This window comes from Aquila chrysaetos, chromosome 19 (assembly GCF_900496995.4).
Source record: "Aquila chrysaetos chrysaetos chromosome 19, bAquChr1.4, whole genome shotgun sequence".
NCBI lineage: Eukaryota > Metazoa > Chordata > Aves > Accipitriformes > Accipitridae > Aquila > Aquila chrysaetos.
The window spans coordinates 6,012,369-6,025,366 of NC_044022.1; the positions used below are offsets into that span (position 1 = coordinate 6,012,369).

Genomic DNA, 12,998 nt, shown 5'->3' on the forward strand with positions numbered 1-12,998 from the left:
AAGAGACATACAAGAAGGTGAAAACGATCGGAACAGCTTCCAAGATCCTTTTTGACAGAACTTAAGGCCATGTCATATGACATGGCTAACTCCTGCACGCTTCACTCACACTCTGCTCACGCTTTGCTGTCGTCATCTTGTTCCAGTTACCAAAGGGGAGCTGACGCCTCTTCCTATAAAATAACATCCTAATGACCAGAAATGGTAATATCCTAACAATCAGTCTCACAGAAACGTGCCGCTCCGTGCTGCGGAGAAAGCTTTGTGCAAAGCTACCAGGGACACAGTAGCTGACGAGACGCTCGGGACTTGGGCTGCTGACGGCCCTCAGCAAAGAAACAGTGAGGAACTTGCTCTTTTCTTTTGGAGGAGCCCGTCTAGCACAAACGAGACGCCAAGGACCGCGATACCGTTCGAACAGGCGATGGCACACACCTGCCACCCGCATGAAGCATCTCCCCTGAGAAAGCAAAGCGTGGAAACATAAACCCCATAAAAATTAAGCATTACACACAGAAAAGTGAAAAGGAACTTGGAGAGACGCGTTTGCCCACTCCTCTCCCGCCCAGGCCTACCGCCCTAGCTGCCCGAAGAGTTTATCACCTACCGATGAATCGCCCCAGACCCAGAAGAGACTCTGCCCAGCAGTTGCCTCAGAATTAAGGGAAAAGGAAGCTGAAAGAAAACCAGAACTAACGCTGGCCCACCCCTCAGCTGGGCATTGCTTGGGCACTGCCACAGGCAATTCAGCGAGTTCATTGACTATTTCCAATTTATATATATACACACGGGAAATGACAGGACAGAAACCATCTCCTATGTCCTCCCTCAGACTGCTCCTCCTCTCCATTAATGCTGAAACCCTCTTTAAAAGGGATCATCGCAAAAGTTATTTATTTCTTCTTAAAGAAGCTGGGTTCTTATCAGGTGCAATAAATTCAGAGCTGCCACGAGCTAGGCTTGCTGGGAATGCCAAGGGGAAAGTGCAATAGCGTATTTATCCTCGTGATCAAGTTAAGCTTGTAGCCCATTTTCAACATAAGCCTACTTTAGAAAAACAACTTGTTCTTTAATCAGGGCAACGAAGACAGGCTCCCAGACTCCAGCTATTCAAAATACACTCAGATCGGTCCAGATAATTGTTGGTGAAAAATGAAAAGCTTTCAAGTTCTTGAATCTAGTAACAAAAGCTAAGCCCTCAGTATTCCTAAAACCAGTGTTAAAAAAAAAACAAAAAAAAACAACCAAAAAACCTTATTTGATACAGAAGATCATTTATAATTGTCATGAATATGACAAGATTAACCTTATCCGCAATAGAAATATACCCCATCTTGAAGGTACTGGAGATTATACCACGCACTGAAAAACCTTTTCTTTCCACAGTTCTAGAGAAAGAAATCTCAAATCCCTCCTCCAAGACATCCTCCTCTGAGACATTCCTCCTCACCGAAACATCAGAACAAGTCAAATACTAAGATCTGACTTCCCTGAAGGATCTCCGTTTGTTGAGGTAATCTGCAATATGTCTACTAAAAATGGAGTAAGAATGAATTAAATTACTGTGAGGAGCAGACTATTTAGAACTAAATGTAGAGTATAATTTAGTTTCATTATAATTAGTTGATAAGTCGCATCTTCATCTCAAATACCTTCTTAATAGGAAAATTAAATTCAAGTGCAAACTAATGGCAAGAGTCCTTTTTGTCAGTTGGACGCATTTCCCTTTGCAAAAATGAAATTACCGCCAGCCTGCTACTTTTAAACAATGCAATGGAGACACCACAACATACTGGTATCAAATAAGGTTTGCATTAATCTGAATAATATTAACTATTATGGATTAATATGAATATGCATCAATAAGAAAGCAAAAAATCTAGGCCAATGGTACTTTAGCCAAACAAAAGTTACTCTTGTTGCCATTTCAGTACCTGGTAAGAGTCCAGAGAGACTAAACAGGCAAGTTCAAGGCCTATATATAAATTATGGAAAGGACAAAAAAAGGCTTTAATCTGAAAAAACAAATCAAAAAAGTTTAAGGCACTCCCATAAACTGCACTCGGTTTTTTCTTTAGTTTTAAGTCTCTACTCCCCTCAGATAATTTCATCTTCACCTCAAACATGGTTTGCATTTCAGGCTGGCTACCGATTTGGTTATTCTTTTGCCCCCCCCATCAGCAGCTCAGTGCATCTGAATGGATCATATTAGTTGATATTCACACTCCATGAAGCACTCGCAGAAAAAAATCCTGCATATATTGCATATATTTATGTCATAAAATCATGGAGTGGTATTGGATACCAAGATAAGAATGAGTTACAGAAACGTTAGAACTGTTCAGACAGCAACATCTCTAGATTTTGTAGATGAAAAGGAGCTGTCTGATCTATGAAACGTAGCTAGTAATAAACCCACGTTCAGTGTTTCTCCAGCTGATCAGCTACATGTACACAACAGAGGTAATGACATTTTACTAAGGCACTGTATTTTTTTCTGCTATTTGAAAAAAAAATATATATATCCTTCTCAGCAGTTAATGGAAGCCTGCCCACTTGCAAGAAAAATTCCTGTCAGATACTGTTTCTCAGGACACACACAACCTGATACAGATGTATGATGGGGGAGCGGGGTGATGTCGCTGATAAAAAGGAATACAGGCAAAGGTCATATGCAGATTTATGAAAAATAAATTTATTACATAACACCTTGTTTTAACAATGTTTGATTTTTTTTTTTTATTCAGAATACTTGTGTCATTCATGTAAAATAGTTTGATACAGTACATTGTATGTAAGTTTTTCCTCATAAATTCTAAGGCTCTCCTAACACCTTGATCCTCTGCTGTAGGAATGGCACCCCTAAACAACGTGCGAACATTTAAAAAAAATAATTAACTGAACAAAATTTTAAATCCACTACACCAAGCTGGTTCTCAAAAATCATGACAAAATATCTGAATGGATGCCGCACCTTTTTAGGAAATATCATTCATGCTTTTTTAATCCCAAAGCATGCTCACAAATCATTAACACCAACAGGAAAAAAAAATAAAACACTGTCTATGACAATCATTTTAGTTTGTTTGCTGAACCAAACATGTTTATATCAATGACAACATACTTATTTTACTATCAAATAGCAGCTTTAATACCAGTCAAGTCATAGATTTAAAAACAAAACTAAAAACTTATGTTGGAAATTAATCTTTGGGACATTTGTAATTGCTGGAAAAAAATGCAAACGTTTTCATGTTCTTAAAAAAAATCTCATCGTAGCAATCGTGTCGGTCATAAAACATTGATCTAGGTGGAAAATGAACCAACCCACAAAAGTCACTAAAAATAAACGTCTATCAAAATTGTGTCAATCGGAGTCACGGTTAGTTTGCTTTTTTGCCATGGTAACATATACTGTATGCTTCAAGTACCAGTTCAAAGATGTTGTGTACTATTGGTCAGATAAAGTTGTTACATCAAGAGAATTCACCACATACGACAACAAAAATGCTTGCCCCTAGCACATTTCACAGCTTCAACTGCTACAGACTGTCACTGAAAAAAAATGCATCGGTCAGTCTGAACCATGTCAAGTAAACTATGGAAGTAGCATATCCACAACACAAACTGTGCTAGCACTTTCTTTTCAAGTCTAACCCCCAAAACGGGTACAATGGGGAGCCACTACTCCGCTCTGTGGAAGGGGGTGGATCGTGGCGATCGGACAGGTTGGAGGTGCGGTTTTACAGTACATTCTCGTGGCCCAAGCCGGGTTCCAGGCAGGCAGCTGCGCGGCCGGTCCTGCAGCATTAGCAACAGTGCATGGACGTTATTGGGATGCAGCTCAGTACCGATGTGTCTGATGCGAGTACTGTGGCGGCTGTTGGGAGGTAGTTGAATATCCCATGCTGCTCTGTGGCTGTGATGTGCTCGGTCCGGGGTTGGGGTAGGCAGCATGGGGGTTGGAACGCTGCAGAGGGGTAAAAGCAGAGGAAATGCAATCTTTCGTACCAGGTACATCGCAAGACAGTTTCACCGACTGATTTATTTCTTCAAGAGGTCCCAAGCACACACAGTCTCAAAGCACTTCCAGGCTTCTTTGCACTTACTCCGATTACAGCGGGGGCAGGTATGAATATCAGGAATACCAGATTAGAAAGTGACAGTTACCACCCTTCAGTTATCCATCCTAATTACCTCCTGTGAATCTACACCCATCATAGTCAAACCTCCAGCCGACCCTCCGGATGGCTACGGTACACCTGCATGTTGCACGAGGCTACCACCACTCACGGCGGTGGTCTTCTCCGCTTGCTCCCTTCCCCTACCAACAAGGTATGTCGGGGTGGAGGTCCAGACGGTGCATCTTACTGCTGATGAGCCACTCTGCATTATTCTGGAGATTTTCCTATACAAAGGATATGCTTGCCACCCTTTTGCGTGACCTAGGAGTAAAGGCTGACGGCACTGTGATTATTTAGGCTAAGGTGTCATCTAGCAGCAGCCTTACGAATGAAGAGGGAGTTAAAGACAACAGCCACGCGCTTCTCAGTGGAACCAGATATTTTGGGGGGAAATGGCCACAGATTGTTGCTTGGGAGGTTCAGGTTGGACATTGGGGGCGGGGGAGGAATATCTCTAAGAGAAGAGTAGAGCACTAGAAGAACTTGCCCAGAGAGGCTGAGAAGACTCCATCTATGGAGGTTTTTACGAGTCAGCTAAAGAAAGCCATGGCTGACCTGATTTAGCATTAGCAACAGTCCTGCTTCAAGTGGGAGATTGGGCTAGATGGTCTCCGGAGGCCCCTTTCAACCAGCATTTCTACAACTATTTGAGTGGAGCATTCATCATTGCGAGAAGCTCTGAGCAAACCAGCAACTGCCTACTTCAATTTTAATCTGAAAGTTAGTTATTTACACATCATGCATTATAAAGGAAAAAAGGACTGCATGCGAGATTTTCAATCTAAGCATATGACCAGTAGCATTTAACATTTAATTAAATTAACACAATTCCAGTACATTACTGTGCTGGTTTACATTTATGTTAAGCTTTACAAACACACAAATTTTGAAGTGTTTAGAGACTGCTGTGTAACTTCTGAACTCTCGACCTTGCAAGATGTATTAGGATTTTTAGAAAAAGCTGCTTCTAGTAAAGGTCTGGAAACTTCTCTAAGGTGAATATTCCAGGACTAGGGTATTGCTACTGAGACCTGAATACACAAAACTATGGTGCACCAACATCCTGAAAAAGTAAAATATTAAAATTACAGATTTTATAAGTCACAACATAAAATAATAAATAACAACTCCATTTTTTCCTGCCGTTCAGCATTTAGAATGGAAGCTATCATCAGGATGCCGAGATGATGGCAGAAATGAAAAGGCAAACTCTACTTGTTAACATATGCTCACAGGACTGAGCTAATTCTCTAGGGGCGTATAGTGTAAAGAGGAAGAAACGGCTGGACCAGCACTTAATGCCAGCAGCAACGAACCAGCACTGCTGAACGGCACCGTTAACACAGTGACTGAACTTTTGTGACATTTGCCTTCACTCTTGAGAGATAGACTAAGTCACTTGTCAACAGAAGTGTCACAGCTCTGGGTCACCCTACCCTTCTCCATTTAACAAATATAGGATGTACTTCAGAGAGCAAAAAACCCCTGAATATTCTTTTTGCCCAAGCGTGGCTCCTAGATGTAGGAAACTATCACAAGTTTAACCATTTAAAAACTGACCATTCATGTCAGTTGTAAACACTTTCTGCATCTTGACTTCTAAGACAATTCTTATTTTAAGACAGAGGCAATTAAAAATCATCAGATTCTTCATGACACCCAGCGCAACAAATGGCTTTTGATCAAGAAAAAAATGTAAATATCCAACCCTTTCTAAATACCCTTAAGCACCCAGAGGGTTATCACAAGCAAAAGCTCAGAGTAGTGGAATTGCTCCAGTCTGTTTAATCACATTGCCTTTGGAAGTGTCACACTGCAGATTTACACGAGAAGGCTAGGAAGTCTGTGTGCCATGTGTCTACTATTTTTGTGCGTGGCAGAAAAGGATACAAGGTCAACTTGCTTTGCAGACAGTAATTTGACTTCCGAGTGGATGGAGAAACTGTCTTAGTGTGCCTTGCCCAGAAGATGGCAATCCTTCTTCACAAGCTTTATATGGGGAATTTGAACAAATTAAATGAAGAACAAAGGAACAGGTGTTTGATTAAAACAGAGGGCTGTATTGTAATATTTGTTTGCCGTCTCCTCAAGTTGCAGGATCAGAAGCAAAAAATGTGAGGAATTTTTTTCAGGGAGACCTGCTTCTGTTCCAATGCCAGCAAGCTCAGGTCTCCTCCCTTTGATTACCATGTCTTCCAGATACCTTAATCAGAACAAATCTACCCACTGCCTTCTTGCAAGACTGGGGAGGGGAGACTTTTTTTTTTGAAAACCAGGTGGTTTGCCTCCTAGAGAGACAGCAAAAAGATTAGTCAGGAGCAGGCAAGTTACCAATAAGAGCTCCTGAGAGAGCAAGTAGCAGTTATCACTCTCTCAAGGCAAAAGTATTCTGAAATTATGTTTGTTGACAAGGGCTGCCCCCAGCTATAATCCTGGGATGGATGTCAGAGTACAAAAGTTTTGATGAGCATGAGCTGAAAACAAACCAACATCAACTCCTGCCGAGGCAATTTGAGTCTTCTGACTTCTCAACTAGCAAACCTCAGCTCTTGCTCTCAGAAGTGGAAGCTGAAGTTTGTTCAAAATGCCAAGCTGCAGCAGCAAAATGAGGTGAAGGGCATGTAAATAGGGCATGTAAATGGGGCTCCCTGACACAGTACATGCAACCTCTGCATGAATCTCCTTAGATATGTGACTCAACACGAGGGGAAGATTAAGAGTTACAGCTACATTTGCCTTCTTAAAAATACACACACAGAAGTAGCAGAGAGAGCCAGCTAAAAGGCCAAAACAGCGACTGACTGCAGCTTGCCAAATTGAAAGGGATGAAGCTCCTGTAAGAGTGTTCTGTGATGCATAATCTAACTAAAAGAAAGGCCATGTTTATACTTAGAGGCACCCCACATTGCAGTACTGTAGTTAAGGTTGAACACTGTTTCAAACGGCTCTAAAAATTTACTTTGTTCAAGGAGAATGACTTGAGAACTAGTATGCTAGTGATGTCCTGGAATAAGCTGAGCAAAGGCACTTGGGGACTATATGAAGGGTCTCACAATAAGGCTCCTGAAAATGACCTTATTTTTCATTTTTCAGTACTTTCAAGTTTTGGCCAATGTTGGAAGTATACAGATTTACATAAGGATGAGGGTAATGCCCCTAGGCAGCCTTTGGGAATATCTGATACTCTCAGGAACAAACTCTGAAATGCAAGATTTCAAAGCCCATTGGTGTTTATGGAGAAACAGTGTCAAACTGTGAAAAGCAAGTTGACAACAGTAGTTTTACTGACACCGTTCTTTAACTCTCCCTAAGTTTTGCTACAGAATATAAGCATAGCTAAGTAGGTTTCCAATATTAGGGTCTCAGATTTAGACATTAATCTTTAAAGTAACTGAAAACACTGCCAGTAATTTCTGACTTCCCCATCTTTTGATTTCACCCAAGACTCTCTTCCAACTGGCCTTCTGTACTACACGCTCCATGTGAACCAGTATGTAATAGTTCCCTCAGGCTAACATTTCTACCAGCATGCCTCCTCTTGAAATCTTCTACTCCCTAGGCTTCCAAAATCTGCCACCTCTCTAACTGCTCCTGTGCATATCATTTGAAGTCTTCCTTGCTCCTCTTTTGTAATTTCTTAGCTTGCATTCTGTCTGTAACCCTCTTCTCCCCAGTCCCCAAGAGTAACCTCATCCAAACCCACAAATTCAGGCATCATTCCCTGTGATGACTCTCAGATATTCTTCTGCTCCAGACTCTTCTGATTTCCTAATGTCTGACCACAAGCTCAAATGCAGGAAGGCTAGAACAGTTTTCAAGTTTTCCTCAAGCTTTTTTCCAACACTCCTCCTCATGTTCCTCACTCATTGATTGCTACCACCTCACATGTCTCTTCAGATCTGTAATACTGGTCTTCCCCAACCTGGAATCTCCCTTGGTCTTCAAAACAGAGATTATGACAGCATCATGTCAAGTCTTTCCGCTTGTCATCCAAAATACTGCTTTCCCATCCATTTGCTCAACTAAAACTCTTGTTCAGATTCTTATTTCACAGCTTGTTTACTGCAATATCCTTTGCTTCCTACCATTACAGGCTTGTTCAAATAAGGAATAGTATTTTTAGGTGATACAGAGCGCAGCACAACAGGCTCCTGGTCCACAATCAGCATTTCCTAATATGAAAGTAGTAAATTAGTAAGTGTAATAATCTCTGATCCTAATTTCATTACTGCTAACCTAAAGAGCATCAGCATATCAATTTACAGGCAAACCATCAACTAAATACATCTGAGAAAACATCTAAAAGATGCCAAAAATACCAGTTAATACAGTGACATTTACAAAATGACTTTTTTAGCTTAAAGAAACACTGCTGTACACATGAGAACCAGATACACAATATATGAATAAAACAAATACCTGATAGTCTGAGGTCATAATAAGTCCACCTGAGGTAGTGGTAGGAGGAACAACTCTCACTTTTTTCAGTGGGGGTCCCTGTGTGTGACTGTTGTCTTGGTTCCCTGGATGACCAGTTCCATTAGTATGGTTATTGCCCTGCTGCTGCTGCTGGTTCTTCTCAATTGTTTAAACACAAAAGAAAATTTCAACTCAAAAGCAGTACGTGAAATAACATGAAAACAGGAAATAGTGTGAAAGCCAGTGAAGCGTGATGATACTGTTCTTCCAGTACTTACTTTGTCTCCTTTATCATCTGGTTCTTCTTCTGTTAAAAATTCTCGTTTTGGGTAAGGGATTTGACAACCTGCAAAAACACTGCCCCCCAAAAAAGTCTATTTATCACTGTATTAGAACAGAAGGGTTAGACCTGTAAGATTCACACTTCACCCATGCTACTTTCAAGTTGCCTGAGCCACAGCCTAAAACCTGCAACTAATGAAGAAGTTTTCCCTGTCTTACTTTCATCATATTCTAAACTTAGTAAACCTATTCACATTTATTTTTAATCTTCAGTTGCCTCTTATACACTCGTTTAAACTCCTAATAGTTTTCATGGTTTCTGGTAACTAGTGACCAAACTGGTGGCTGGAAAGATACACCACCTGTTAGATACCTGCAAGAGCACAAAGAGCTATCTTAATCCAGCTATCGTGTAATTCGCAATCCCAGGACTAACTAAAAGTACTCCTGGAAACTCCACTGTCTATTAATAAAAGCACCTGGAACAAAGTTTAAAAATAACTAGAAGTTTCATCTGTCAGTTCATACCTCATGGTCTGCATGAATTTGCTACTGCTAGTGCAAGCTAATATTTACCTGCCCTTAATTAGTAGAATGTATTTATAATAAAGTCTCCATACACCTGTTAGCATTACTCATTGTGTATTCACACTAAAATGCCAACCTAAAGTTGAGAAAAGCGCCAAACACTGTCCTAAAGGCAGTTCCTGCAAAAGCAAATCATTCACGCGACAACATTAAATCACAGAGACAGGTCAGGAGCTGTTATAAATAATTCAGTAGGCTTTAGTGAAATAATTTCATTTTTAATTGATTGCTTATAAATATACATACTATATTTTATAAATTCTTCCCTAGATAATGGTAGAGAATCATACACAGGATGTACTAATAGCTTTCCTAAAAAGGTGTACAATCATCTGGCTAGTCTTTTGGGAGGGGAGCTTAATTTTTAATGAAATCATTCATTGTCCCTAAATTTTCTTCCTTTTGTAAATCTCCCTGTGGAAACAAAAAAGAGGAGTGTCTACAGAAAATGGATTTAAGTCTTTAAGGATGACAGCACAGAGACACAGAGTTGACTTCCCCCACCCACTGAATTTACAACAAAGGCTAAGACAGAAAAATGTAAACTAATTAGAGAGTGTCATCTGGCATTCTGGAGCAGAGAAGTGGACCTGCGGGCACTTAGCAGTTGTCTACAAAGATCTGTAGCATGCATAATCAACCTGTCAGTGAATAACAAGATTAGTGCTGCGACTAATAGGATCAAAGTTCCATAAAGCAAAGAGATTAATAAGAATGCTACTTAATTTTAAAAACCACAAATGGCATTTTAGTGGTTATAGCTTTCTCTGGTTGTTAGACAGTAAGTATTTAGCTCAATACTTACAAACATATTTATAGCAGAGAGAAAGCATGCATTTCTAAAGCATCTCTGGATGTACTGATAGGTTAATAAACTGACCACTTACTCGGATGTGGGAAGAGGATCTTCTAAGAAATAGGGATCCTGCATAGCCTGTTCTGAGGTAATTCTCTTTATTGGATCCATAGTGAGCAATTTCTGAAGCTGCAAAAAGAAAAGATAAAAAGCACTGCATTACCAAAACTGTTTACAGAAACCTGACTGTATTATTCCTGAAAGACAAGCTGATACAAACGTGTCTGAACTCAAAACCCTGATCATAAATGGCATAACCACCATCTTCTCTCTTGTTAAAATAGTAACTTCATTTCCCATCAAAGACCACCTATTTTTACTTGCAAAAGCCCGGGTCACTCAGTTCTAGTCACAAACATTCTAACAAAAACATTTCAAGAGTTTCCACAATGCACCAGCAGCTTTAATCATAGAATCATAAAATAGTTTGGGTTGGAAGGAACCTTTAAAGGCATCTAGTCCAACACCCTTTGCAATGAGCAGGGACATCTTCAGCTAGATCAGGTTGCTCAGAGCCCGGTCCAACCTGACCTTGAATGTTTCCAGGGATGGGGCATCAACCACCTCTCTGGGCAACCTGTGCCAGTGTTTCACCACCCTCAGCCTAAAAAATTTCTTCCTTACATCTAGTCTAAATCTACCCTCTTTTAGTTTAAAACCATTACCCCTTGTCCGATTGCAACAGGCCCTACTAAAAAGTTTGTCCCTGTCTTTCATATAGGCCCCATTTAAGTACTGAAAGGCTGCAATAAGGTCTCCCTGGAGCCTTCTCTTCTCCAGGCTGAACAACCCCAGATCTCTCAGCCTGTCTTCACAGGAGATGTGCTCCAGCCCTCTGATCATCTTCATGGCCCTGCTCTGGACTCGCTCCAACAGGTCCATGTCCTTCTTATGTTGGGGGCCCCAGAGCTGGAGGCAGTACTGCAGGGGGGGTCTCACCAGAGCGGAGCAGAGGGGCAGAATCCCCTCCCTCGACCTGCCGACCACGCTGCTTTTGATGCAGCCCAGGGTACGCTTGGCTTTCTGGGCTACGAGCGCACATTGCCGGGTCACGTCCAGCTTTTCATCCACCAACACCCCCAAGTCCTCCTCTCTTCAATGGTCTGTTCACTTCCCACAAGAAGATGTAACACGCACATATTTAACCTGGTTTCCTCAACTACACTGCACTTAACAGGAAGCAACATCATATCCATCTGAATTCAAATAATTCTTAGCAATTAATAAACAAAAGTGATTCCATGTACATTATTGTTCATTATTTAGTATTGTTGTATTAGTACATCTCCACTGTCATCCACGGTATTTTAAAGATGTTATATGAAGTCAGTCACTCCCTCCTTCGAAAATCTTTGTGCTGTAAAAGAAAGTAATCACCAACACGTTCAAAAAAACCCACCTGGCCAGATAACTTTTTATCACCCACTCCAGTGTGTGCTTGTTTATTCTGACAAATATAGACTCTCAGACACACCTGTGTGCCATGTGCTGCTCAGAAGAGCACTTGTGCAAAATCTTGAATTTTAGTTGATTTTTTTGCATGACATGATGCAAAATACTCTAGAGAAGTCTAATAAGCTGCTTCCTCCATAAGCACGTCAAGTATGAGCTCTGGTGCTGTTGCAGTGTAAGACCTCAGCCTTTATCTTTGTAACAACTGATGAATCGTGTATCAACTACATGAAAAAAAAATCTTTCCAAAATGCCTGTGTTGGTTAAAAACAATGAAAATAACCACAAAGTATAAATATACAGAAGATAAAGCAAAGTATAATGTTTTACAAAATAGTTGAACTCAGTTCAACTAAAAATCCAGCAAAACCTTACCCTTTGAGACAGCACCTCTTACCCTCATTGGGAAGTGTTAACAGAGGGCTAAGAAGCACGCTAGGTATTTGCTGCCCGATGCCCAACTTTAAAAAATGGCATACAAGATGTTTCAGTAACAGATAGCAGAGCAAAAATCCTAAGGTAACACACAAATGAAAATTTAAGAAAATAAGATTGACCTAACCAAAGCAAAGCGAAAAATTTGTATAAAAAGAGTTACAAACATTGCTACTTAGATGGACATGCTGAGAAATGCTTAGGATACATAGCCAGGAACTTCTCTTCAGTAACTTCAAATACCAATAACACACATGAAGTCTAAATTCAGTGCAACGTTAACAATTGAAAGGTAATTCTAAAAACCATTTTTACTGTTTGTACTGTTTTTACTCTTGCACTCTCATTTTGCACCTATGTAAACATTTCAGAAGGTAGCTGGACTTTATACATTTGTCACTGCAGCATCTCAACAGTGTCTTTCAATAAAAACCACACTAGAAACATCATGCTGTCTCCACGGGTCTGAAGATTTTCCTCTGTTTTACAAATAGCAGACCAGAATGATTTTATTTAACTCTAGCACTGAATTGCAGTGATGCATTCTAAAAGTAAGTGTTTCATGTTCAAAAGGTCTGCTGTATGTGCATATACTTCTCCCCATCCACCCAGCAATTTTGTGGAATACGGCTGTGCTGGACAAGCAACATCTACGCGCAGAATGAGAGAACCTTCAGATGCAACACAGAAGAAGGAAAACAGTGAGTCTTCATGTTTCACCGCAGAACACGTTGTCCGAGGCAAACCTACATCATGATGTATTGTCAAAGACAACGATCTTT

The 12,998-nt window shown here is 40.5% G+C and overlaps 1 protein-coding gene across 4 annotated transcripts in view; it reads right to left on the bottom strand.

Moving 5' to 3' along the window:
* Nucleotides 1-2,675: 2,675 nt before the first annotated feature.
* CDK8 (cyclin dependent kinase 8) overlaps nucleotides 2,676-12,998 on the bottom strand; it is an 87,774-nt gene continuing 77,451 nt past the window's right edge. For 3 of the 4 annotated variants that reach the window (XM_030042824.2, XM_030042822.2, XM_030042826.2), the window contains 4 exons: nucleotides 10,361-10,458; nucleotides 8,882-8,960; nucleotides 8,604-8,762; nucleotides 2,676-3,970 (listed from right to left, as the gene is read on the bottom strand). In XM_030042824.2, the coding sequence (XP_029898684.1) occupies nucleotides 3,845-3,970; nucleotides 8,604-8,762; nucleotides 8,882-8,960; nucleotides 10,361-10,458 (462 nt within the window). In that variant the 3' untranslated portion in view covers nucleotides 2,676-3,844. The remainder of the gene's footprint in view (nucleotides 3,971-8,603; nucleotides 8,763-8,881; nucleotides 8,961-10,360; nucleotides 10,459-12,998) is intronic. The other variant, XM_030042823.2, reaches the window with a different exon arrangement.